This window comes from Cygnus atratus, chromosome 3 (assembly GCF_013377495.2).
Source record: "Cygnus atratus isolate AKBS03 ecotype Queensland, Australia chromosome 3, CAtr_DNAZoo_HiC_assembly, whole genome shotgun sequence".
NCBI lineage: Eukaryota > Metazoa > Chordata > Aves > Anseriformes > Anatidae > Cygnus > Cygnus atratus.
In genome coordinates, this window is record NC_066364.1 from 15,336,605 (window position 1) to 15,363,697 (window position 27,093).

Below are 27,093 nucleotides of genomic sequence, written 5' to 3' on the forward strand. Positions count from 1 at the left end.
GCTCTTGATTTTGCTACAGCATCACTCAGGAGTATGAAAGACACCAATAACTGAGTTTAGACTTTAAACAAATCTTTCTCTATCAAGAAGAGGCTTTAAAGAAAAAAAAAAAGATGCCTGTGTTTTTTTTTTTTCCTTTAAAATGCTGGAGTTCTTTAGCATTTTACAGGTTGATACACAGCCTGATACTTTGAATATTAAGATGAAAGCTGCCCATTAACGACCTGTAAAGAACATTTTATTTTCTCTCCATATATGGAGACAGAATTAAAAATTGAATGTATAGTGAAAATTCACTATAAGAATGACATGAATCAATCATGATGAGTACCATTTATTACCATGACCTGGAAAATGTATAACATACCACCTGCCACCAAATTATTTAGACCAGTTTGGATATTTAACACAGCTTTAGTAAATCAATAGCAGAATGTTTACAGTTACTCTCTCAACCAACACAGAAACTTCTGAGCATTTATACAGTTTTATTGGAGCAGTAAAAAAAACTCATCTTTTAACTTGCTCTCAATAATGTGAGATACGTGAAATCGTATGTCCACAGACATACTTCTTCCCAGCCCTTCCCACCCCAAAACCAGAGCTTACAAAGCAGCTATATTTTCTGATAGTCAAGGTCTCAAGGAGATTGCAGAGTAGGCTCTTCTCCCAGTGGCAGAACGCTGGCAGAACATCCGCTTTTGCAGATCTTGCTGTTCTAGAGGAGTCCAATGGTTTAGCACATTTCAAGGAAAGCCTGCCTCAAACACAGTCAATGGAGTCTTCCGAGTCTTCCTATAGTTTTCAAGCATGTCAGGATCAAGGGTGCCTGGGTTTTAGCATGCCAATCAATAGTAATACTATAAAAACTCTTTTGAAAAGCCCTATTTTTTTCATTTTGGAGAATGTAATGAGAGATCAATGGTTACTATACTACTCTGGTTACTTCTGTAACTTTTGGCTGGAATGGTACTACTTCCAAAAATAAAATCCTGTTATAATATTCAAGAATATACTTTTCCCTATTTAAATATACCTACTAGTAACTGATTAAAATCTCCAAAGTAAAAATTCAACTGAAGTCTTCCAGTTCTTCAGGACAGACAGGTTAAAAAGTAATAAAGCACAGAGTAGTATCATCAAAAAACACTGGAGATGAGTTTGTCTTGATGCATCAAGCTGCACTTGTAAATGGGTCACTGCCCATATGGATTGCATTTGGAGACTGGGCATCAGTTCAGGACTTCTGCTTGAACAGTATTTTTAACTCAGTAGCTCAAAGTCCCATTAATTTCTATACCTTCCAGTTTCTGCTGTTCCCAAAACAGTACGTTCAGTGAATATTCAGGTTGAAAAAGAAGAATACATAACTGAGTTTTTGCTCTTATCATAATAAAAAATGGGTACATTATAGAAAATGACCACGGGTGTCCTGTATCAGCTGTATACATTGTACTGTTTAAGTGTTGCATGCAAGTGCTGCAGGCCCAGCTGGATTTGTGACTTAGTAAAACACCTTTAAAATCTTATTTTGAATTGGGCCTTTATTCAGATTTTCTTTATCCTAAAATACAGATAGCTAATATCTGAGATATTATATATAATGAGATGATTGCAAGAAAAAGACAAACATCTGTTGTTTTCAAACTTGCAGCAGATGCAGAAAGAGGCATTGATGTGTTGGCACAAAATAGCTCTTGAATAATTGAAGAAAATAATTGTTTCTATGTAACCAGGAAGTACTGAAGTGATATGAGAATATATAAACATCTAAATACAAAATACCTTGTTCATTTAGTAAAAAACTCCATAGAAAATGTGCTATGAGTAAAACTTCTCTTAAATAACCAATAAAAATATGCTGCTTAAATTAGGTATCTTAAAAGAATTATTTCCAAGAGAAAATAAGCAGGAATGTACTAAATATGTTTAGAGATAAAAACAAGGCTTAAGAGAGAGAGCTGCCTCAACTTTTGTTTTGTTGTTTAAGCTTAATTATATCTGCTTTTTTGCTTTTTTTTTATGTTGTGTGCTGATGATTGTCTTCTAGTCAGTCTTTTTAGTTTTCCTGTAGCGCAGAATTGTGACCGTGACCCAAATATTGAGAATGAGCATGGATATGAAACGGATGAGAACTAAAAGAGAAAAAAAAAACTTGTAAGCATAATTCCAAAAAAATCAACTGCTGTCACTTTCAGAAGACACGTTGTTTTGTAAACTTCTCCTGGTGTACAAATTGGCTGGTTCCCATTCTGCAACTCATTTCAGCCAATTGGTTTAAATTACCACGTTCCGGAACCCAGAACCTCTCAAAGTAAACACAGCAGAAAAGAGAGTTTCACATTTGCACGTGATATCTGAAAATAATACACCTTTAATTGTTTTGTGACAAAACCAGCAGAGTAGCACAAGTCTGAGTAGCCTCATAAAAATTTATATTTACACCTAGCCTTAAACTTAGAGCCGCAGCTTTTGTGTCCTTTGTAGTTGCGTGTGTTGTTTATAATAGAGATTCTCTACTGCCATCTGTTAAGCTTACACTTTGGGGATACAGGAAATACTTGTATCTGTCAGATTTTAATGAGAGGAAATCTGGTAACTTAGAAAAAAACAGAACAAAACTGTTTTTCAGTATCTTGATTAACTTTCAGACTGTTTTTAAATCCAAGGAAGCAGAGTATCACTACCTGTGAGACCACAGCTTGAAGTACAGGTACAGCTAATACCCATTTGGTAGATGGAACATTGACAGAAATGTACGTGAAACTGTTTCAGAAATAAGTCATCTTTGACAGTTTCATATGCCTGCATGAAACCGAGATAAACACACCGAACTGTTAAGTGCTAGAAGTTAACATGAAACATTTTCCATTAGAGCTGCATAGTGTCAATGTTTGCTGCCATCCCTTTCATGTTCCAAAGTGTGCTGTGTTATATTTTTAAAAGTAGCTTTAACCAGCGCCAGCTTTACTTTCAAGGGATTTGGTTTTACTAGCGCTGTCAAGACAGCGTTTTTCTCCCTTCCTACCTCCCCTCAACATACCTCTCACTTGTAACCTGCAGAGGTGTGTAGCTGTGGGTGAACTGGGCTCAGTAGCTGACCCAGATTATATTTCTGCATGTGAATTATGCCAGTTTTTGGTGATCCAGTTAACTGCACGGCCCTGCACACTCTTACCCAGGCATAGAGCAGGCAGCATGCACAGGGGCAGAAATAAGAAATTAAAAAGGGGACTTCCTTTTCCAGTGAAAGAGCCATTTTAACTGCTTCTAAAACTAGAGCCTTACAGTGCTGCAGAGGACTGCTTGAAAATAAAAAATACACTCAGATGATGTTTCTGCTGGAATTTCTAGCTTTGAATTAGAAAAATGATCCATCAGATAAAGTATAATGCGATTTTGTTACTGTTCTTACATCCACCAACTCTTGATTTTGCACCATATTATTGATAAACCTGCTGCACTCTTTAGTTCTTTCAGTTTTGTCGGGATCACACTTTTTCACAGGATGGTATGGAACTGTTAAATAAATTTTCTTTATAATTAAATTAGCTGCAAAATATATATTTTAAGCCACTTTAACTGCTTTTACAAAGCAGTTAAAAACTACTATGGCAGCTATTACTTTGGAAGGGTAAGCCATTCTCATACTCACCTGAGAGATCATTTGTGGTCATTACAGTTGTAAATATTCTTGCTGTAAATTGGAGGAATTGTGATTAGTGGAATAGATACAACACCCTTCTACTTTCAAAAACTGATGAAATCTCTGTTTCGCAACAGCAGATAATATGGCATGAAAATATACATTGTATAAACACCGCCACTTTTAGTGGATCCACTCTTCACTAGTTTAGTCCCAGAGATCAAGCTCTCAAAGCTGAGCGGCACTGTACTAAGGGCCTTTTAAAATTAGAAAATAATTGATAGAGATATAAAAAATTTAATTATATCTCTGTCCCTAAATAGGATGTGGTCAGCATCTACTGCTTCTCTTTCAGTTCTCCCCCCTCCCTCAGTGGTTGATACTGGGTTACACCCACAATCGAGTTAGCATGACAACCTTTGTAAATGTTCACCTGCATGCTTTTAGGCTTCTGCAAGTATGAGGAATTCAGTTTCCCTACCCACAACAAATCTAAACATTAATTATTTCACATCTGCAGCAGGCTAGAACCATTTACAAAGATTACTACCATTGCTCAGCTGACATACCACAACTTCTAATTATTGTCTTAAAAACATTGGTTTCACAGGGAAATAGATTCAGCAGCGCTATGTTTTACAGTAAGGATATTTTAAACAAGGTTTGTGAATATGACAAAGGCATTTCTGATAAACAGCTGTAGAAATGTTTATGCTGGCCACTAGGTAATTAACATATGAACTGCACAACTCCCTGTTCTTAAATTCTCCTTTGTTGAAAAAAGTATTTACATGTAGACATAGTTAAAGGTATTTAGCATTAAGTATAATTTGTAGATGGCTTTTAGAATTAGCATTGTTTGCTGACTTAACTACAAAATTTAGCACCTTTTCATGATGGATCACGAGTAATTTTATTGAATTCTAGAACACTGAAATATTTTCTTCATAAAGGCACTCTCAATCACTTCATCTGCATCAGGATCCTTTGACCATTTTTGCATGTTTTCTAAATCCAAGTGGCATTGTGACTCAGCTGGTGTCAATGATACTTGACTGACTGTGGTACCTGAGTCTCAGCAGTCAGCACTAAGTGAAACGTGCCTGGTGACAGGACAAGGGGGAATGGGCTCAAGTTGCACCAGGGGAGGTTTAGGTTGGATATTAGGAAGAACTTCTTTACTGAAAGGGTTGTTAGGCATTGGAATGGGCTGCCCAGGGAAGTGGTTGAGTCACCATCCCTGGAGGTCTTTACAAGACGTTTAGATGTTGAGCTTAGTGATATGGTTTAGTGGAGGACTTGTTAGTGTTAGGTCAGAGGTTGGACTCGGTGATCTTGGAGGTCTCTTCCAACCTAGACGATTCTGTGATTCTGTGAAACTGCACTAGGCACTGTACTTATCTACCGTGGTTTAAAAACCCACTGACAGCATTAGGAGCAAAGATGGCCACAGAAAATGAGATCTCTGTGCTTCGCACCAAGCTGCCCATAGCTTACTTGCACAGGTGTATGCAGACATGCTCCAGGTCAAGGCGCTCACTTGTCCAGAATCTTTTGTCTGCCACAGACACCGCAGCTGAGCCAGCTTACTTGCTGCACTGATGAGCGTGCACAAATTCTGAAAAAGCATGTAAAAAGAGAGAATGAATCCCTGCCATTGTGCTGAGTGTTTAGCTTATGGCTGTCAGCATATACCTTACAAAAAAACAAGACTATTTTTTTTCATTTAGAATAGAAAAAAATACATACTTTCTCAGCATTTTGCAACCCAAGTGTTACAGTTTTGTACTAAGGAACCATGAAGCACAAAATTAAAAGTTGCCAGAAGCACGGGACTGATTTTTTCTGAGATACTGCTCAGTAAGAAGCTCAGAGAGCACAACAACCGCTATTACTGTTGGCAAATACTTGATTGAGGCAAATATTATACAAGGAGAAAATTAAAAGCCTCTCAACCTGCTACATAAAACTGATTATAAAAGTTAGCTAAAATGAGACTGATCTAGTCTAAACAGCAAGGTTGATTCATACCATCTGTTACCATTATGTCTGGCAAACAAAACCAGAAAAGAATGAGAAAACTGACAAGAATGTGTGGAAAATGAGTCCAATTGGTGGGGAAAAAAATAACGAAGGGAAAGGACTATTCAACCTGTCATCCTTTTAAGGGGGATTTTGCAAAGACCCTCCATGTGGGTCTTTGGGCAATGCCCGGATTTCCCTTGTAAGTAAGGATTGGTATTAGGCTTAGAAGCTTTTATCCTTATTTGCATTACTTTTTACATTAGCAATTCCAGTTCATCTGGAATTAACTCTAACTTTCTCTCTTCTGATAAAAAGGGCAAAGACCATCTTCAACCTATGTGGGGTGTTATCAAATAATAAGTTTCCTTTGGAAATTCTAGGGCTAAACGGAAAAAAGATCTTGTGAAATATTTAACGCTCCACATTTCAAATGCTTTGACTGATGCTCCGTTCTTTACCTTTCACGTTAAAGGTCTACCAATGGGTATTATGCCATTAGGACAGAAGAGGACATCTTACACCTTTGCTACTTCTAGCATTTTTATGACAAGGTCATGCCAGCGTATCTAACACTCTCAACCCAATACAATTTACATAACTATAACTCAGAACATATTTTTCCCCCCCCAGTCCGTAATGTAAGTGCTATGTTTTCAAGCCACTCACAGAAGTGAAAGAAACAGCTGTATTTGGAAACCGGTTGTTTGTTCTAAAAGCTGAACTAAATGATGAATTCTTCCAAGAATAAGTGTAAGGAGAGATTTCAATGATAAAGACTTCCACAGAAAATGATTTCATATGTGGACATGATTTCAAATAATCATGCAGCACTTACCATGGCCAGGTCTATTATCCACTTCCGCAGTGTTAGCACGTACCAGCCTCCCCAAAACCTTACAGTACGTTAAGTTTCATAGCACTGAAAATGCCAGGATACCAAAGCTCTCAAAACTGTCTGGAAAATTAGTATTTTTTTTAACATCTGGAAATAATATTATTGTATAGTCTGTAATAAAGTTTCAATCTGGATAAAACATATTAAGCACCGGTTGAAGCACTAAGTGCTCATATTTTTCACGGTCCTTGGTTGAACAGTGCCTGGGGTTTCTCAAGACCTGCTCCAATGCACACAACTTGAGATTTACGCCCAAATCCTATGTATGTTTTAAAAACGAACACTACCGTCTTTGTCATAGCAAGTACAATGTGCGTGGACAGGAAGCAAAGAAAGAAGATTCATGATGTGCACCCTGCATCTCTAGCAAAGATGTAAATTAGGAACAGGTCGGGCTCCTGAGCAGTTGTGGGCCTTCTAGCCATAGCCACATGCAAAGCTTACCTCACACAGAGATCTACTGTGATCCAAGAAATAACTTGTGGATGTGGAACGTGCAGTGAGAGGCAGGTGGCTGAATATGATTTCCAATGGTAGTACCAAACAAATGATATTGCTATGTGAAGAACAACCGAACAAGCTACATAAACCAAAATTGCCAGATTTTAAAGGATACATGACTGCATAGAGCAAAGCTCGTTTCATGTTTCCATTGAAACGCAGAACAAACAAAAGGAGAACGGCATCTGAAACAGATAGAAGATTGCTTGTCAGGGAAGGGAGAGAAAGGGCCCAAATGTCCCTAGACAACAGGAATTAGCTCCACTGGGCACCATGTCTACAGGACACTGGTTTCTTACAGGCTTGTCTCTCAAATTTAATGGAAGTCCAAAACACTGCAAGCCCCAAAATTAAGCTTTTTTGCGAGCCTGGGGTGTTTATAAGGCTTCTCTCCCACATGGTGCCACTGCATAAAGGGCGAGCTTATACTGCAACTCCACTGTGAGTGGATTAATTTGATCTTTCTGCTCTACCTGACCATCAGTTTTCGTAACGCATATAAGAGCTCAGTTATACTTGAGATGTTCATTGCCTCTCTTCCCCCCAACCCCAGCTGGAATCAGTCGATGGATTCACGTCATTGCAGTGGAATACTCTACCTACACGCACAGCCTCTGCATGTAGAAGCCTCTGCTTCATTTCCCAAACCACACTTACAAAAGATTACCTTGTGCAATGATGATGGGATATTCCAGGTATGTCTGCACAGGGTAACCGTAATAAATCTGGTACCTCAGAAACACGAGGAAACTGAACAAAAAGACACAAAACAGCATGACTGTACAAAGGAACAGGACAGCTCCTTCACAACTTCTTTTTTATTGTCTTTTAAACTATCTTTTGGTTGTGCCAAAAGGATCCAGATAGGTGTAGCCCCTGCTGTCAAACTGATCAAACAAATACGAACACAAAGTGCAGGCCTGATGATTCTATGGTCTATTCTTGTTATCCTCAAATAGAACAAGATGTAGAGAGCTGCCCACATTTCTTGTCAAGGTCTCCGTGTCACAGTATGAAAGGCATAATTTCATTAATTACAACTGGTGAGAAAGAAACAAAGGCTTCCAGACTGTAAAGACTGCCTTCTCTTTGCATCTGCCTTGGCACATCTGGGATAGCTCTGATTTTTTTTTTTTAAATCTATGTTCATAGTTCCACCTATAAATTAAACAAGTCTTACTGGAGTAAGAAATATTTTCCAAGCCATCCAGACTACACTGTTACAAGATTACCTCATGTAGCTGTACTGGTCAGACTGAGAGTCTACTCTTAAATGCACTAAACAATGGCAATTATTCTCCTTCCTGCTACTTCACAATACAGTATCTAAAAGGAACTGAGCTGTTATCATGCTTTCTTTACTTTCTTCAACCATCATGCAAGTCCATGAAGTTAAACAGGAACTTCAAAGCTGCAGTCTGCAGAAAAAACAGAAAGGACTCTGAGGCTATACATGAGGAATTGCCTGCCTTGTAGGTAACTGGCTTTTACAATATTCACAATTTGCATATCTGAATTCTGTCTAGAACTGCCTACAAGTCTTATTCCTTGTAGTGTCAAATTATACTCCTTGCCATTGCACCATTCTTCTGTGTTGTTCCTCTGGTGGGTCACTGCACTATGACTGCAGAACTATCCCAGTGTGTACCTGTAGACCAAAACTCTCTGCGGCTAGACCCCAAGTCTTTAAAGACTGCAGGCAAAGCAGGCCTACTAAACAAGCAAACAGTCCCAATAAATGTTTCAAAAAAGCCTCACTGAAACTCTTCCTGAATAGTTCTGTCCTCAACACATAGCAGGCGTAGAACCTACGGCAGTGTGGTTACTTACAAAGCCTTGTAGTTACTTACAAAGCCTTTTTAATATACACCAACACACACGAAATAATTTTAAAATGTTACTACTGCTGTTTGCTCAGGACTTTAGGCAAGTCTTCTCTGCTGGAACTAGAATTTGGTTCGGTTCTGAAGCATAAAAAGCATAAACCATGCTCACAAGGCGATGCTTCGGAGTGAAAAGCCCTTCGCTAGTGCTGCTCAGTGCTGGCTGCCTCTACCCAGATGTAGCCTCCTCCACCACTTCGTTTGGCACACACGAGGCGTTTCAAGGCGTTCTTTTGCACAGACTCATACCCAAATTTGTGTGTGCACGTACGTGGCTTATTTATTTTCCATTCCGTACAATCCTTTCCAACAAGATTTAATAAGCCTAACCAACGTATGATTATTGCAGGGTGAAAAAACCTTCCGAGTTTGACAAGGCTTGTAATCTTCTTAAAGAATGATTATATTTTACTTACTTGGGTGAAAGAATCCTGTCTAACTGGTACCATCACCTGCACGACAGGGCACACGGACCAGTGAATAACTTGATTATATGGCTTAAATCCCACAACGGGTATCGTCTCTAACTACACGGGTTGCCTGCGCTGGTCTCACAAGCGTGTCTCAACAGTGCAGACACGCTTTCAAATGGGAAGTTTTGGTTAAAAAAGGTCTGTGCGTTAAACGAAGCAGGATGCCATCTCTGTGGAGGCTGCAGAACCGGACCTCTATTTATAAAAAGCGCAGGTCTTATAAAAGCGAAAGGAAACGGGACGGCTTGAAGCACCATCCCACCCCGCTGCCAGGCGTGAGGGCGAACCGCTGATGGCTGCGGGGGCGCCTCGGCTACGCCTCCAGAGCCCGCAGCCCCTCGGATCTGGGCTGCCAACCCCCCCCCCCCCCGGCTTCCCTCCCGGCCTCCCCTCCCCATGCCCGGCCTTACCCGGCCAGCTCCAGCAGGAGGCTGCCGAGGCTGACCCCCCTCGCCGAGCCGGCCGCCAGCACGGCCGCCAGCTGCGGCAGCTTGAGCACGGCGCACACCGCCCAGGTGCTCCAGTGCGCCAGCTCCAGCAGCGTCGGGGCCATGCTGGCAATGGGGAACCCGGCCCGGACCGGCACAGCTCGCCACGGCTCGGAGGGGCGGGGAGCAGCGCCCGGCCCGGCCCCGCCGCCATGGGGCGGCCCTCACGGAGCGCTGATGGCGCCCGGGGCTCGCCATCTCCGCCCCGCGGCCGGGCCTGAGCCCCAGGGCGGCCGCAGGAAGGGCGAGGCCCGGCCCGGCTTTGCTGAGCTGCCAGGCGACGCTGGGCTCCGCCTGGTGCTGCCCTAAAACCACTGCGGTGGTCCCGCAAGGAGCCCAGTGCTCGGGGCTGGGGGCTCTGAGCCTGAAACTCATCCTTGCTTTCCTCAGAAATGACAGTACCGCAGCCATCGTCTCAGGCTGTTTGTGTAAAGGGTCAGCCACGGGTTCAGTTCACCTAGGAGCAGTGGAACTCAACAGCCACGGGTTCAGTTCACCTAGGAGCAGTGGAACTCAACAGTGCTTTGGGAGATGTAAGAAACACAGAGATAAAGGGTGAATTTCAGTTTGCTACCCCAAACTGGAGTTTCCTTCAGCTCCTGGGTTTTTAGGCCGTGCTGTCTCAATTGTCACAGTGCCGGCTCCTTCAGTAGGCATGGTGTGGTTGTGGCAGTGTCAGTTCTGGTTGTACAGAAATAAAGCTTTTTTTTAAAAAAAAAAAAACTTTCTGAACATTGTACTTGTCAAATAATGAGAGCTGGAGTAGCTTTCCTGGAACATACACCTACCTACCATACACAGTTGCGCACAAAAATAGGAAAGTGCCGTTTTTAAAGCTTTTGTACCTACCAGATTGTCAGAACTAAGTAAAAGCGATTCTCTGAGGAATGTGTGTTTGTACTGATCACACGGATACAGAATCTTGGCTCTTTCATGCCTGCATTTGGCTGGGATTACTCGAAGTGTCAAATCCATACCATTAATTCAGGTTTTTACCTACAGCATAATTGCAATAACATTCAGGGTTATTTGCAGGAATAAAACTTTTAGCATTCTTATGAAAGTTGTATTTATATTAGACTGATGGTCCTTATACAGCCTAGTTTCTGCTCTTCTGCAATTCTATTGATTTTCTTTCCCGTTGTTTTGATAATATGCTTTGACAAACAGGTTTATTGCATTCATTCCACATACATTTAGTGGCACTTCAAAACAATAATATTACTAATGCCTAATTTGTAAATCATGTCAGCCTCTGTGTAAATCAGTCATAAAAATAGATGTATGCAGGCGTACATAAAATCTGAAAAAATGGACTCCCAAAATGCAGGATTCTAATTTAAAAACTATGATCTGTCAATATAATTCAAAGGAATCAACCTTTTAAAAGACAGGCTCTAAAAGAAGAAAGCAAAACTTGAAATTAGCTTAAAATAATTACTGTTCCAAGATTTTCATGATAAACTGAGTTTTCAGCCTTGTGGGAGTATTATGTACTTGGAAAAGAGTTGAGTAACCCATCACAAGAAGTTATCTCATGCTCATTTAAAATTAGGCCTGTGATATAGATGTGTTTGGCATTTCAGATAATCTGGGAATAATAGAGAAATAGTTAAGGTAGAATTTGTATATCTGCATTGCTGTGTGGGTGTGGATTCAACAAAGTACTCCAAAAATACTGATAATATGCACTGTCTTCTATCTTGCTAGAAATAATCAAGGAGCTGAACTGAGCTCAAACTATTAAGCAGCTCCACGAGCATACTTTTATTCAACTGTTTTCATATTTTAACAAAGATTTTTACATACTAAAGATTTTTACATAATAAAGTTTTTACATTTATTCAGCATTGCAGCTTTCAAAATTTTGCTTTGTATTGCAAGCAATCAGTTAGGCAAAGACCTACTCTCCTTCCCCTGTCGTGTCTGTGTAATTGTATTGCTGTGTGTGTGTTAGTTGGTCACCTAAGTAGCCACTTAGGGAAAAAACAAGTGTCACGGTGCTGCATAGCCCAGGATTAGTGTATGGCATTACATAATGAATCGATGAAAAATGATTTTATTTGTCTGTTAATAAGAAATTCTTACTACTCTGTTTCAATTTCTTAGTTGAAATTGGTGAAGGATGTGAAGGAGAAAAAAAAGCTTCCATTAATCACTTTTGCAAGAAGAGAAGGATGAAGGAAAATGTGAGTACACTGCTCACATCTCCTTCACGTAGTAGGAGACCTGGTTAAGAAGGGCAAGGGAAAAGCCGACATGGTCATTGCCTTCTTTTGTCTCTTTTTACAAGCAAGGTTTGCTCACAGGCCCCTCAGGTTCCATGAGCCTAGGGGCACAGTTGGAGAGAGTGAAATACTGTCTGTGGTAGGGAAAGAATTAGGACTGCTGAAGGACTGGACAAAGACTGCTCCCGCTGGACCAGATGGGATGAATCTGAGCCTGCAGAAGGAGCTGGTTGACGTTATTGCAAGACCACTGACATTTATCATCTTTGGAGGGTTGTGGTTAGCAGAGGTCATTTCCCAATGACTGGAAAAAGACAAATGTCATTCCCTGTCTTTTGGCAGGAAGAAGGATCCAGGGAGCCACAGGCTGGTCAACCTAACCTCAGTTCCCAGGACTACTATGGAGCACGTGCTCCATTTTGGCCTCCTCTGGCCATTTCCAGGTGTGTGAAAGACAAGAGTGTGGCTGGGAGCAGCTGTTTTGGATTTACCAAGGGCAAATTGTGCCTGAATTGGCCTGATTGCCTTTTGTGAGTTAGCTGGCTTGATGTATGAGGGAGGAGTAGTGAATGTAATTTGCCTTCACTTTAGCCAGGCCTTTGGCCTGATCTCATTTAATGTCCCCGTAGTGAATCTGGGGAGATAGAGGCTGGATGGGAAGACCACAAGGCTGGTGGAAAACTAAGCAACAAGGCTCAGAAAATAGTGGTTTGATGTCCTGTGTGTAGCCAAACTGTGGGTGTTATTTCTCAGGGGCTGACACTGGGGTCAATACTGTCTTGTCTTATTTTATGAACAACCTGACAAAGGGTTGAGTCTGTTCTCAGCAGCCGTGTGGACAATTGCACACCGCAGGCAGCCTTCAACACACTGGGTGGTCAAACTGTGGCAGAGGCTCCTCAGTGGCAGAGTTGACTGAACAGTCATTTGGAGAACCTGCTCTTACTAAAGAAGTTCAATGGATTCCTCTGTACTTCATGTTTAGGTGGCAGTGTACAAGTGTGCAGGGCAGGAGTAGAAAAGAAGCATTGGAGGTTGCACATAGATCATAGGTTTAAAACACAGTATGTTATATATATGTGGCAAACTGAAAACGTGGCTATGTTTATGTAAGGTTTACTTGAGGTTAGACTGGACAGACACATCACAAATTGAATGAAAATACCATAAGCAAAAAAAAACAGAAAACACCACCCTGTTGACTCAGTCTGTGCTCTGTGAAATGCCTTATTCAGTTAACTGAAGGCCGTTCTGGGTAATGGCATGTTATCTTAAATAATATGGTTGGCCAAAAAGGAGTACTGAAAGAGCCTAGAATACCAAAACTGCCCCTCACCACACACACTTAGAAACCTAACCCAAAACCTAGCAAAGCCAAAGAACTGGGAGAAAGAAAAGAAAATACATTAACTGGTTTATACTGAGACTCACGAAATTGATTTCCATGTTAAATTTGGAGTTGTCCCTTCTGCACAGAAAACCTATTTCAAGCTTGTATCTGAGCGAGCAGGTTGATCTGCAGCATTCGGATCTGGAGCTGGCCTTGTTCTAGATCCACATTTACATCTGAGCCACTCAAACAGCAGAGGCCCCAGTGAGAGCTGAGAAAGTGAGCATATTTCAGCAGACCTTGTTAAATCACAGATTATATATAGTATATCCAGCGATGATAGCTGGCCATTAGTAAATGGGGAAACCTGACATGGAGTTTGAAGTGATCTGGTCAAAGTCATAGAATGAAACCAGATCTCGGCATTTTACAGCTATTATGCTTATATATTTGCAGGTCATTTTTAATGCAATTTGTCGATCAGTGTACGCCAAACGAGAGTTTCCTGTTGGCATTGCCTGGGAAGCCATTTAAAAGCCATTTGGAGCAGTTTTGCTCCACCAACCTGGCATAGAGGTGGAGTGCTGAGGTGAGGCTTTAACCCGAGATACTTGGAAAACCCATTTCTAAGTAATGGTGGTTTTGTGGGTCCGTACAACTTCTGAGAGAGGCTTTGAGGAGGTTACAAGCAGACGTCAGCCTGTGGCATCCGTCCCTGCTGGGACAGGAGAGGGCTGTGGTTATGGCTGTGATTTGCAGAACCGTGCAAGTGCCCCTTCAGTGTTTGGCAGGGTTTCTGAGTTTCATGGAGAAGCATCTGAATTTCAAAGAATTCATCCAACCAAAGGTGAAGGTTTCTGAGGAGCGTAGCTCACATGGATTCAGAGTAGCAAGTAGTTTTTAAGATAGACATCCTACTTTAGGAAGTTTTACTGGTTTTGGTCTGAGCAGGGCTTCAGAAAAGCAGCTTGAGGCACTAACAAATTATTGTTCATTTCTAAAACCAGAAGACAAAAAAAAAAAAAAAGAGGAAAGAAAAGAAAAAAGAAAAGAAAAAAGAAAAGGAGAACCATCCCACTTCTTGTGAATAAGAAAGTTATCTGCTTTAAGTTGGACTTTAATTCAGAAATATTCTTTTACAGAGTGTTCTTTATAAAAGGCAAACAATGTTGTGCACAATACGTACCAAGATGCAATGTCTGGACCTGGCCTCTGTTGTCCATCGCACTGTTCGTACCTATCTGTTCTCTCCCTTCTCTGTTGTAGGAAGCTTACTGTTCATGCAGTAATTTTCACAGCACGATGAGATGTCCTTTGTAGGAAAACCCTTTTAGCTACTACTTTAGAATAATTTAAAGGTCAAGAAACAGTTTTAAATTCAGTTTCTAAGGAACATGATCAGAATCGTCAATCCAATCTTATAAAACAAAACCTTACAGTTAAGATGCCACCTGGCAGCTATATAGGAAGACTATTCTAAAAGTATAAGAAATACAGATTTATATGAACTTACATATGTTTTGTTATAAAGTGTGATATATTTCACACATTTTTATTATGAGCAGAGCTTGAAATGAGAACATGCAAAAGTTGGAGGCACTGGAAACATCTCTACACCCACTTAGAATTAATATTAACAGTCCTTAAAAGAGAAAGCAGTGTGTCTAACCCAAGAATTAAATCCATATTCCTACCCACTTGTGCTCTTTAGCTGTTAGAAATAGAGAAAATGAATTGCCTAAACACGTGTAATCTCTTGTTTGAGATCTGGCAGCAAAAGGAAAGAAAGCTTACAAAGCTGTGAAGCACAAGTGATACATCATAAGAACTCTTTACAAGAAGCTTACAACACGGTTTAATATCTATACAATCTCTATAATAAATTGAATTTCCACTGGTTGTTTACAGGTTTCAGTGCTGCTGTCATCTCATCCATTCTTTCTAAGAGACTCTGCTTATGTAAGTAAGGATTAGTTGGCAAAGTTAATTATAGTAAGAGAAAAATTGCTGTTGAACTTGGGAAGAAAATGACGTCTAGAGAATGCCTGTTCACTGCCTTCTGCTCACAGTTCTATGGTGATTTTGATTAGGACCTTGGATATTCCCAATCTGTGTTTCTCAAGGTTCTGTACATGACAGAGAGATGCAAACTAACTTCAAAACATGTAGCTGGGTATCAGAGGAGGGCTCACTGCAGCAGTCCAAAATAATTTAAATTTCAAAGGAAAATGTAGTAGTTGAACAAAATAAGGTGTCCACTCGACAAAATGCTGTTATACCACATGGATTATCATGTCTGTCCATATGGGAAACTTATTCTGTTGATGATTAATCCGGAAATCCTTGCCTATTTTGGCTCCACTTCAGGTATACCTGCAGACCTTCCTGTTGTCATCTCTATCAGACCGGAGAAAAAGACTGCAAAGGAGCACATGTGGTAGGAGTGCAGGAGTGGGTGGTGGGTTGGGGTCTTCCTGTGCTGTGCACCTGTAATCACCCCAAGTACCCACTGCGGGCACTCTACCTGAGTAAGGACAGCACAATCAGGGCTACACACCATTGGTAAAGGCATCCTGAAATTGTTGAAAGGAAATTAGTTGTTGCTGTTCCTGCATGTGCCGTAAAGGCATGAACGTGCTCTCTCAGAGGTGTTCTTATGTGGCAGTCAGGGGAGCACTAGTGAAGCTTTTTGGATAAAGGATGGATTTTGGTGGGACTGTGTGATTAAAAGAGGCACATCTAGACTGTGTGAAAAACATTCTCTCTCAGAAAAATAGAAATGTGCGTTCATCAAAAACTCAGGTGGTTAATCTGTATTTTAGAGATGCAATCTATTCCAGCCTGGACCAATTGAAATATATATATATTTTTAATTCTTTTTCAATGTGTTTTGGAAAAAAAAAACACGTTTTCAAAGCATGTTTTGATCCCAACAACTGTTGTTACAGATCAGACAATTGGTGAAAAATACCTCAGACAGTCACAGTTTATACACTAACAGGCAAACCCTGTCAAACACATCCTTCTTGGTGGGTGGGTGTGTTTAACCTTCAAAGGTGGAGATTCCTCAGGGAATCTACTCCAGTGCTGTATTAACCCTACCAAGTACTGTATTAACCTTACTGCTAGCTTCCGTACTAGTAACATGATTTTCCTTGCTATAATTTAAGACTATTATTTTTAATATTGTCTGCCATGCACATGAAATAAACTACTACTTTTTCTTGCTCCCAAGCTGTGTATGTATCTAAAGACTGCTGTCCTTTTCCCAGTCTCCTTTTTCTTCAGGTTAAACTATGATAGACTGTTTGATCTTTCCTCCTGAGCCACATTTTCCAGTACTCCAGTTACCATCTTTGCTTCCCAAGACTCCAGTTGGTGGCCCATGTCTTAAGGATAAGACCTTCCGTGTCGTGCCCAAAACTGGGAGAAACGTCAGCTGAAACAACGCCGGTGCTGAGCTGAAGGATTAAGATGTGCAGTGCTTAGTCAGTCCTGCGGGGCCTCCCTGGGAGAGGGATGCTCTGGATTCACAGAGAGCAGGGTTGGGAACCTGGGGCTATTTAATGTCCTTTGAAATTAGACAGGGATTGTGCAACGCTGCTGCTGTAACTCAATGTCCTCATCAGTGGCTTACCTGGGGAGCGAGTGCCATCTGGAGGTCAGGGAGCACGGAGCTCTGTGTGCCTTCACGACGAAAACCAAAATCCCCGTGCTTTTTAAATGAAAAGTTCTTACACGAACAGGAGCTTGAGCCTGACAGACTGGGCATCTGCCACCCTGTGTGGACTTGGTGACTCACAGCAAGAGTTGGAGCTGCTCAGTGTATCTCGGAGTAAGGCAAGCAAGTGTAGTAATTTTCAGTATTATGCAACCAGGAATAAATATAAAAAATGCCTGTGCCATTTTTGGAAGAAGCTCTGGACAACACAAGGACAAGGAGAGGCTTGCTTTGCTCTCCCCTCTCCCACTTTCAGACGTTTTTGAAAGCAAAATGGTTCCTGCTGCAGCCATCTGCTCTCAAGACTGAAGAAAGCATTTTAGCTGAACAAGGTGGGGTTTTTTTTGAAAGTGTACGTTTCCATTTTCTGTGTGTGAACACAGTTGTCTACTACAGTTGGATATTCATGTCTGCAGAATGGAATCAGCCCTTGCACGGGCTACTTTCATGCCATCATCTTCCTTCTTCTCCAAGTAGCTTAGCTGTCATCCTGAAAGCCTTCATCCTCCAGTTCTCAGATGCTGAGGAAGCCAGGATGTGGCTGTGGGCCATGGCCCAACTCTTCTTTCTACAGTGGCTTTTTTTTCTTCTTTTTTTTTTTTCCAGAGACCACCTGCATGTTGGCAGTGATCACATCACAGAATCACAGAATCACAGAATCACAGAATTGTCTAGGTTGGAAGAGACCTCCAAGATCATCTAGTCCAACCTCTGTCCTAACACTAACAACCGTGTTGTTAGTGTTAGGACTAACCATCAACTAGGACTAACTATCAGCTAACACCGTTCCCTACCACCTATTGTGCCTGTCAACTGCCGCCTTCTGCTAAACTCTAACCTCAAAAATAAACAGTCTCAGCTGCAAGGCGTTAAGTAAACACAGCTCCACCTCAGCCAAGTGTGAGATTGCAGTCTGCTGTATCAGGGCAATGCTAGTGGCTTCGGTGTTGGTCTCCACCTAGGCAGGGCTGAGCATGGTCCTACAGAAGCCACATGCACCCTGTGAAGGCAGGCACTGTATGTATGTTCCTCATGCTTTGCTGATTGCTGTTTTTTCCCTGAAAAAACATTGCGTCTATGTCATGAAGATGCACTAGTGAGCAGGCTTTAGGTATTTTGTCGATTTAGATGGTGGTTTCCCTGGGCAACCACAGATTTTAGGAACTACAAACCTGCTAAATTCAAGGGTGATGATCAAAAGAGCGTAAGGCAGGTTGCTGAGCAGCATGCCTTCAGAGCAAAATGTAAAAGTCTGCTTCCTGGTCACTGAGTTTCCATCAGCTATACAAGGAAAAACAAAACAAAAAAAAAGTAGCAGAAGGGAATTTGAGAGCACAGGGGAGAAACAGAAAATCTAAAGGAAAAAAAAAAAAGAAAACAAGTCTGAAAAAAAAAATTGATCTCCCTCCCTCAGCAGGGAGAGTTGAAAAAGCACAGAACACATCTTACATGCCTTAAATTTTACTCTTTAGAGCAAGCTTAAACATGCAAGTGGCAGGCTGACGAATCCTTGCGTAAATACATGAAATGTAACAACCTGCTGTGTTTTATTGCCCAGGCTTTCAGAATTTGAAGTATGTTGTTTATGCTGTGACTCATCTGAGCTGGTCTCTGTTGATTGTTTCTTTTCAGGAGGTAAAAATTCAGGAAGAGTTTCAGAAGAGCCCTTTGGCTCTAATCTTTCTGATGTTAGTAGCAACGTTATTGTGGGCTTGCATGGGAAGAAGGATGAGATCTGTGGTCCTGACTCACTGTATATGGCCGAGTTACCCCAAATCTGAAGAGAATAGTCTCCTTAGGCATTGTTGAATGACATCCATCTTACTTCTTGAAAAATTTCCATGCTAGACAGTACTTTTGGTCTCTCTGAGAAAGAAAAAAAAAGAAAAAAAGAAAAAAAAAAAAGAAAAAAAAAGAAAGGATTTTGTTACCCGCTAATTTCAGTGTTGTGGAGTCTGAAAGAGGTCTGCTAGGTAGATCTCTGACTTGCTTTGTTACTAGTATTTTTACTTGAAGCATTAGGAAGGCTGGAGGTCATCCTCAAGTTTCCTCTTTCGTGCTCCGCTGCTGAAGAAGTAATCCATGTTTACCAGCATCTTGCCAAGTTCAGTATTCATTCTACTGCCAATGTTCTGGTTGGTGGAGTTGGGAACTTTGTTTGAAAACACAGATATATAATCTGGCAGTGGCTTCTGTTCCTTTTTCTTACCCTGAATGAAACAAAGACCATTAATGCTAAAGTTTTCAGAGTTACATCCTATACTTGTTATAAAAATTCAAGTTACTCAGATTATTGGTAATATCAGCTCTTTTGCTTTTAAAAACAGAATTTAGATGTACTTAAAATATAATGCTTACTGAATGCACATGAAAGTGTTGCAGAAATGCAGTAAAATGATTATTTTTCCCTATCCTCTTTCATGGGAGTGAGATAACACAGGAAAATGAATCATTTTTAAATATGTTGCATGAAATGTCAGGAGAGAAAGAATTTAGCCTGCTCTGGAATGGTTATGATGTGGGAGGTTTTTTGTTTCATTTTTAGTAAGTGGCTTGGGTTTTGGCATGATGTCATTATCTCACAAACTCTTCCTAGGAAGTTGGTTCTTCTAGCACTTTCTGTGTATGGAGAAATATTATTGAAATATTTCAATAATTATTCAATATTATAGTGTTGAAACAGACTGAACACAAACACAAGCTGTATTCCTGTTTAGCAGATGAATGGTACCTCGTCTGTCTTTTATTTTCCTAAAGATTTTAGTATTAAAGCATTTGCCAGTTATGCCCAAGTATTCCCCGATTTAAAGCATTAGCCTACTTCAAACTGATGCAAGCTAGAAGGATCCTGGGTTACAGGTAGGTGTTTGAAACTTACCATTTGGTCATAGTCCTTTAGGAAACTCCAGTTCTGGTACCTTGGAATAGAAGTAAAAAATGCAGTTTAAAATTTTCTGTCTCTGTTGGTCATATTTGAAAGTCTATTTATCTGCTCAGTTCCATACTTAAAGCCAGTTCTTATGCCTGCAAACTCTTTGTACCCAAACCTGTGTTTTCAGTGGTGAAGCCCAGGGTTTTCTTTATTCACATACTGCACCTACGCTTTGTTAGGAGTGTATTTTTGCTAAAGGAAGACGAGGCTAGCATGTCCACGATGTATTCCTTGTGTAAATGCAGATAAATCTACAAAGTCCTGAGTCACTCTAGCAAATTTCTGTCCCGTGCCTTAAATAAGACAGAGCTCCTTATTTTTTAATTGACCAATATTCTGCTGGCAGAAGTCCCCGGTAGGAATTCCCAGAGCTATATTTGCAGCAGTCAAACACCCGCTGGAGTATTTTTGTGCAGATAGGTATCTGTGCTAGGAGCAAAGCGAGGAGCCAGAAGACCTGAGTTTTGCTCCTCAGCCCTGTTCTACACCTGGTGTGTTACTACAGGGCAAGTCCTTTGATTTTCTGTCCTTTGCTTTCTCTGGCCAGAGGTGAAGAAAACTATACTTCACCTGGTACTGTAAAAGTGCTGTGAGGCTGACAGAGGAAGCAGTAAATCTAAAGCTGTATTTGGGACTATAAAGGGCTCAAGGGACACCCCAGCTGACTCTGAGCTGGTTACTGGTGTCCATGCAGTGCTTTGTCTACGCTCATGGTGCTGAAGCTGTACAGCCTTCCGAGTTGAGTTCTTGTGTACGGCACAGCCTTGTACCTCATGGACACAGTGGCCTTGGGTTTCTGTGCTGTGCTCCCCCATCCTGTAGAGCTACGCCTGAAGAGCAAATAAAAGCTAATTTATGATTATTATGTTTATTATTATGTTTTGGTATACCAGCACAGCACAGGGGGCCCAGATTTATTTATCTTGCTATGTCAGGCACTGTGTAAAAATACCAGATTTGGATGTTACTCTTGGGACTGCTGTTCCCAGCGTGGGACCACACTGTGGTGCCAGTTACTGAGAAATGTTTGGGTCTGTGCCATTTACCTATACCCACTTCAGGTCAGACCACCAACATGTAGCAAGCCTTGGTTTGGGGATGGGGATGTGGAGCTGAAAGACTTTCCCGTGCAGGCTGTAGCGTGTAGAGAAGCCAGCTATGGTGGCTTTAGGCACCTGTCCACATACCCTACCCCTCCACGGGAGTCCTGTCTTTGTAGCTAAGAATGGAGAGCAGGGCATGCATCAGGTTTATGATGTGTTAAGTACACATGAAAGTAGGTTTGCACCAACATCCATGCCTGTGAACCCCAGCAGAGAGGTGCAGGCAGAGCATCCCTCCTGCTGCCTGTGCTCTGGAAGGGGTATGGAACATACTGGGCCCGCTGGGAGAAGGCCTGGTGCACAACTGGGAGAGGGTGGCATTGCCTCCACAGCCCTGCCTGTGCATGAGTCAGCCTTTCCTTCAGGTAAAAGGAGATAGACAAGAGTGTAAAAACAGCTCTGGAGAAACCAACCGTACTATCTGCATTTCCTCCAGAAGGGTGAGGAGGGCAGGGCTGTTCAGATGCTTTCTTTTCCCTTCCTAAAAACATCCTGGAAGTGATGTGCTTCATTCTCCACCCTTTTGTTTTATCTCCTTGGCTAGTGCATAGACAGAACCGGAGCTGGCTGTGCTTTCACCAAGGATATTCTTCTAACAAGCGTGTCCATGTTGTGTACAGAAGCACGAACATAACGCACAAGTTATGTGGCAGAGGCAGGGAGGATGTTAATTTCTGGTTCCTTCAGGTAGCTGCTGTATACACGAATGCATGCCGTTCAGCCTGCTGAAGCACTACAATAATGGGATTTGCCTGTCTGCACATGGCTCGTGGGGCATGTTCAGGGATTTCCAGGCTGGGAATACAGAGTCGCGTTTTGGCAGAACACTCTGTTCAACTTCCATTTCAGCCACTTCCAAGAATATGAGAAGTGGTGATAATATCAGCGTGTCTGCAATAAATTATAAAGGTTGGCACATTTATGTAATCATTGTGGAGATCTCTATTAAGCTAAAAGATTTAAACATGCAGCTCTTTGCATCTCTTTTTTGGCTTAGGCCTGGTATGTCATGAGGTATTAGCACAGATTTTGTCCAGTGAAGAATAACGGAGATGATGTAGCCTTAGACAGAAAGGTGCTAGGGTCTGATCCAAAGTCCCTGCAGAAGAAAAATTCCCTTGATAGCTTAGGCTCTGAATCAAGCCCTAGGACTGTCAGGGAGCATCAGTACCACTGTCAGAATGAGTAGAAGAGGGGTGAACCGGAACAAGTGACTTACCAGATTTTTCTTCCTCTCTGTTCAGCCTCCACAGACTCCCTCCAGATCTTATCCTGTTGGACCTGGTCCTGCTGCAGTGCTGCCTGCTCCTCTGCCCTGCTCCGAGCAGCCGGCTGTGCCACAACAGGTCTTCCAGGCTGGGTGCTGCCACGAGACAGGGATGGAGCTGAGGCTGCTTGCCCCAGAGGTGTTGTTGCTGCTTGCCAAGACCTAATCAGGGTGTTCCCCCTGAATACAGAACCCTTTCCCAACACGTCCATTTTGAGACTCACTCTATCCCCAGTATTATTAGGTATATTGGGACTGTCACGGAAGTTAAACCTGGTATTATTTGTGCTTTCAGAGCTCCTCCTCTCCCAGCATTTTCTTTTAGCTGCTGATTTGGAGTGCTTTAAGAAAATGAATGTAGATGCCAGCACTGAGAGGCAGAGCTTGGCATTGTTTCGCTTCCCTGTTACTTAATGATCATTTCCTACTGCTTTACATTGCTTCATTGCCTGAAGGCTGGAGAAGTTTTCATGGTAACAACAATTTCATCAGAAATAATTGTTCCTGAAAGCCATCAGTAAGCAGCAAACTCTCAGCCTAGGAGGCAATTAATGCTGCTTGCAGCCGAGACCACCACACTCTGCAGAGCGATAAAGCCTGGTTTAGTGCAAAGCATGCTGTGGAGCCGAGTTTGTCAGGAGCACTTTTGTTGTATTTCTGTAGCAGAAGCAAAATCTCCCGAAAGCTGCTGGTTTCCCTGGTGTGTTTACTGTCTCCATTGGAAACGAGCCTGCCTTGTGAATATTCACGAGAAAGGGAGCACAGCCCCAGTGCAGACAGCTGCTGGGGCCTTGAAGTCTGTTTGAGGCGGAGTTTGTTTGTTTAAAATAAGATACTTCAATGAATCTGTGCTTTAAATCTTGTTATTTTTATATATATATATATATATATATATAAATATAAATATATAGATATATAAATAAATATATAAATATATAAATATAAATATATATATATTTATATATAAATATATATATATATAAAATGAGCAGCCATAGATCATGAAAAGCCCTTTTAAAGTACTTAGAGATTTCTGCAGAAGATATTAAGCAACTATGGGAAGTGCTTTTTAAGTAACTTTAAAGGGTCATTAGTACACAAAGTGAGAATTTTCAAAACTGTGTCCAAAATGTCAGTTTGTCTTTACAGTCAGCCTGCTGGTCTTCCGTGGTATGCAGTCACTTCTTCAAGTATTTGTGACCTTGCAGGAAAACGGGGTATTTTAAGTATAAATTTCCTCTCAAATTCTTGACTGACTTGTTTTTGAATAATGTGGATTAGCTCCAGATGAATTCTAGCCTCTTGCTTCATCTTGCTGGTAAATGCTAGTGAACTTGAATCGATTCTTTATTTATTTATTTTCAGATATGTTTACTTGGGGTATTGGAAAATATATGCTGAGTTTGGCAAGTAAATAATTTCTTTTAAAATAGTTTTAACTATAAAACAATTCAAACGTTTCATGTGGACATTTTTGAGCAAGAGTTATTTCTGTATTTGGAAACCTTGACTTTGAAAATCGCAGTAACATAACTTAAGAAGAGAGAAAGAAGTTTGCCTCAAAACAAAATGTTTGTCCCAGGGTCCTCTCCAAGTTGGACCATGTGCAGCCAGTTAAAGAATTGGACTTTAGCAGCATCTATCTGCTTTAAAAGGAAGCTGAGGCATGCTTGGATGACCCAAATCATTAATCAGTGCACATGGGATTTTAGCTCCTGATCATGTCAGGAAAGGATCTGAATGGGAAGGCTATTCCTGTGCATGAAATGCTTTTTAATTCTTGTTTACAAAGTTCTTGTGTTATTTTTTTCTAACCTTTCAAGTAATTTTCTGCAAATTAAACATAAAAATAAGCTAAAAATTATTATCAAGCTGAGTACATAGCTTCCAAACATCCTGTTCCAGTTGTTTCTCTGGATATGATAGATGGGAATTGGATCATGGCTGTTTATTTTTTTAAATATTATAATACTATGACTGTAGCTGCTGTTCCAAAAACAGACCACTAAGAGCAAGTATTTTAAAAACTATCCCATCTTCTACTGGGACCAAAAGTCATTAAGGGAATGGTTGCAAACCATTAAAGCACATCGAGGGGAGGGTAAGGGGGACATTTCTGGGGATAGCTCTAGATTCCTTACTGGATATATCTGTAGCCCATTTAGGCCATGAATTAACAGCTCAGCAGCTCTGCAGATATTGAATTGTTTCCCCTAACATTGTCATCTGCTGGTTTAGCATTTTATTGTTTATTATAAGAATTTGTGGCTTTTAAAGAGGAAACTCATTTGAGTTGGTAAAACTGATCTACTGTGTACTTCTTTTCATCCTGTGGTAGAAAAGGTTGATGTTTGTTGTGGCTTCATGTCATATGTATCTATGTAAATTGATTATAGCATCTTTATTTTTTTCTGCTTGGGGGCATGAAACTGAAAAAAGTCCCTAATGAGTGTCAGTGTAGGAGATGGCGCCTTTGATTAGGAGTTTATTTTGGGATTAGTTTATCTGATGAGCAGTGTCAGTGTTTATTATGCTGAGGGAGAACTTAACTGAGGTTATTCCTTTGTGGCTACTAGACAGGTGATGATATACACTACAAATTTTTCTGTGAGAAATGCATGAGTTAGTTCCTCCCAGAAAAGAAAAAAAATATTTGATAGGCTTTTTATGGAAAAAAAAAAAAGGTTCAGGTGTTTAGATAAACCATTTTCATATGACCACAAGAGGGTATTGCAGTATAAGTTATGCAAGACTTGAGCTAATGTTTGACTTTAATATGTACTACCTTATTTTTAAAATATGCATTTTTCAAAATTGATCATTTAAATTAACCAGTAGTTAAGAAAAACAGATTATGTATGCCAGTATTTGATGTCCAGATCCAGAGGCAATTTCTGAGCTGGGTTTTCTAAAAATTGCTTTGGTTTTTATAGTAAAATTTCCTGCAAAAATTATGTCTTCTAAACTTTAAGGACAGTGTTACCAAATGTGCACGCCATGTTTTGTACAGTTCAGACCATGGAAGAGGGAGCTGGACGGATTTCTGGATTCTCCTGTCCCCGAATCTTTTGCTGAATTTAAGAGAAATGACATGGTGTGCCTGCCTGTCTCTCAGCAAACTTACCTTCAAAATAAGAAACATCCCAGCCATATTACATTGTCTATGAAGAGCAAATTTCTGGGAGGTGTGATTAGATGATGATTTGATGGACAGCAAAGTTTTTTGTTGGTGGTGGTTTTGTTTTGTTTTGTGTAAGAAAGTTTGTATTTGATGGGAAATGCTTGCAGAGATCTAAGAAACACAAGTGATGTGAATAAGAGGCAGGAGCAAGATCATCAGCTGGAGGAGAGGGCGGCTCTCTGGACGCCAGCTTTGGAGACTGGTTCACTATTTGGAAAGTTTGCCACTTCACCCGTGGGACGGAAACCCCCATGTCAATCTTTGGGTACGAGCAGTGCTTCCTGTCTCTGAATAGTGACATTTGCATTGGCGTCATCAAGTGAATCAAGATCGGGCAAGTCAGCCAAGACTGCAGGTAGGAAAATGGGTACTGGTGAAGGTTAGCGGAGTGGGATGGTAGGTGCTCGGTGGCAGAGCGCTGTGCGCCCAAGGGAGGAGGGATGGATGCCAAAGCACTGCTGTGCCTCTTCCTCACCGGCCCTGGGTATTAACCAGAGGGCTGTACAAAGCCTGGAAATGGTGGATCCTACTGACAAGGTACCCCTTGGTCTCTCAAGAGTGGAGTGGCTCAATACAGACAAAAATAAAAATCCTACAAACAACTTCAGAGTAAAGCCCCTTTTAAATGAAGTCTATGTAGCCACCTGGTTAAAGGCCTCATACGCTCTTAAATTTTACTGTAGCTTTGATACAAAAATATAAACTTCTTTCCTGTAATGAAGGTCTGCTGAGAGAGCCTGACAAGTTTAGAGTCTGTTGCGTCGGCAGCTTACAAATACCACAGAGGGAACGTCTGCTTCCTGTGACACAGAGTCTGACACTTCAAAATAAAATCAAAGCTGTAATGCAGACTGCAAGAAATTTGTATCTGGAATCTGTTTTTTTTCCCTCTTTCTTTTAGTATAAATTCAAATGTTACAAAATATGCTAGCTACTGATAGGCAGTTATTTGAAACAAAAAAATATATATTTATTTGAAAAAATATTATTTACTTGAAAAAATACTCAATGATGGCTATTCCATACAATATGCAGGCCTGGTAGTTTCTGTATGGGTTATGTCAAATGCAAACGATAGTTGAAATTGGAGATAGAAGCAGTATAGCTTTGCAATATGGAAAATCCATATTCTGATACATTTCCACCAGTATTCTGCCACCTAGATTGATAGTCATATGAAGTTGGAAGGCACCATTAGAATCTTCTCCTTAAATCTGCCAGGTGAATGCAGCGGTGGGATTTCAGGTAGGGAGTGCTGAAGGGTTGCTGTGTGTCTAGGAACATTTAGAAGTACCTGTTTCAGGAGAAAGAAACAAAAAAGGGAGGAATGTTCCCCTCTGGCTGAGTCTTATCAATGTTTTCAGGTGGTATTTCACACAATTTCAGTCTTGGAGGCTACATCTTGTGAAGAAGTACAAAA

At 41.0% G+C, this 27,093-nt stretch overlaps 2 protein-coding genes across 2 annotated transcripts; both read right to left on the bottom strand.

Annotated features, from left to right (window-relative positions):
• Nucleotides 1–321: 321 nt before the first annotated feature.
• Nucleotides 322–10,136, bottom strand: SLC66A3 (solute carrier family 66 member 3). The gene is made up of 7 exons (XM_035562550.1): nucleotides 9,834–10,136; nucleotides 7,735–7,817; nucleotides 7,183–7,252; nucleotides 6,507–6,564; nucleotides 5,144–5,264; nucleotides 3,656–3,697; nucleotides 322–2,135 (listed from the first exon to the last, which is right to left on the bottom strand). Exons 1-7 carry the CDS (start codon nucleotides 9,974–9,976, stop codon nucleotides 2,047–2,049), a joined length of 606 nt encoding a protein of 201 aa, XP_035418443.1. The 5' UTR covers nucleotides 9,977–10,136; the 3' UTR covers nucleotides 322–2,046.
• Nucleotides 10,137–17,581: 7,445 nt separating this feature from the next.
• On the bottom strand, nucleotides 17,582–22,743 carry C3H2orf50 (chromosome 3 C2orf50 homolog). Its single transcript, XM_050709461.1, has 3 exons — nucleotides 22,445–22,743; nucleotides 20,069–20,108; nucleotides 17,582–19,400 (listed from the first exon to the last, which is right to left on the bottom strand). Exons 1-3 carry the CDS (start codon nucleotides 22,702–22,704, stop codon nucleotides 19,209–19,211), a joined length of 492 nt encoding a protein of 163 aa, XP_050565418.1. The 5' UTR covers nucleotides 22,705–22,743; the 3' UTR covers nucleotides 17,582–19,208.
• Nucleotides 22,744–27,093: the final 4,350 nt, after the last annotated feature.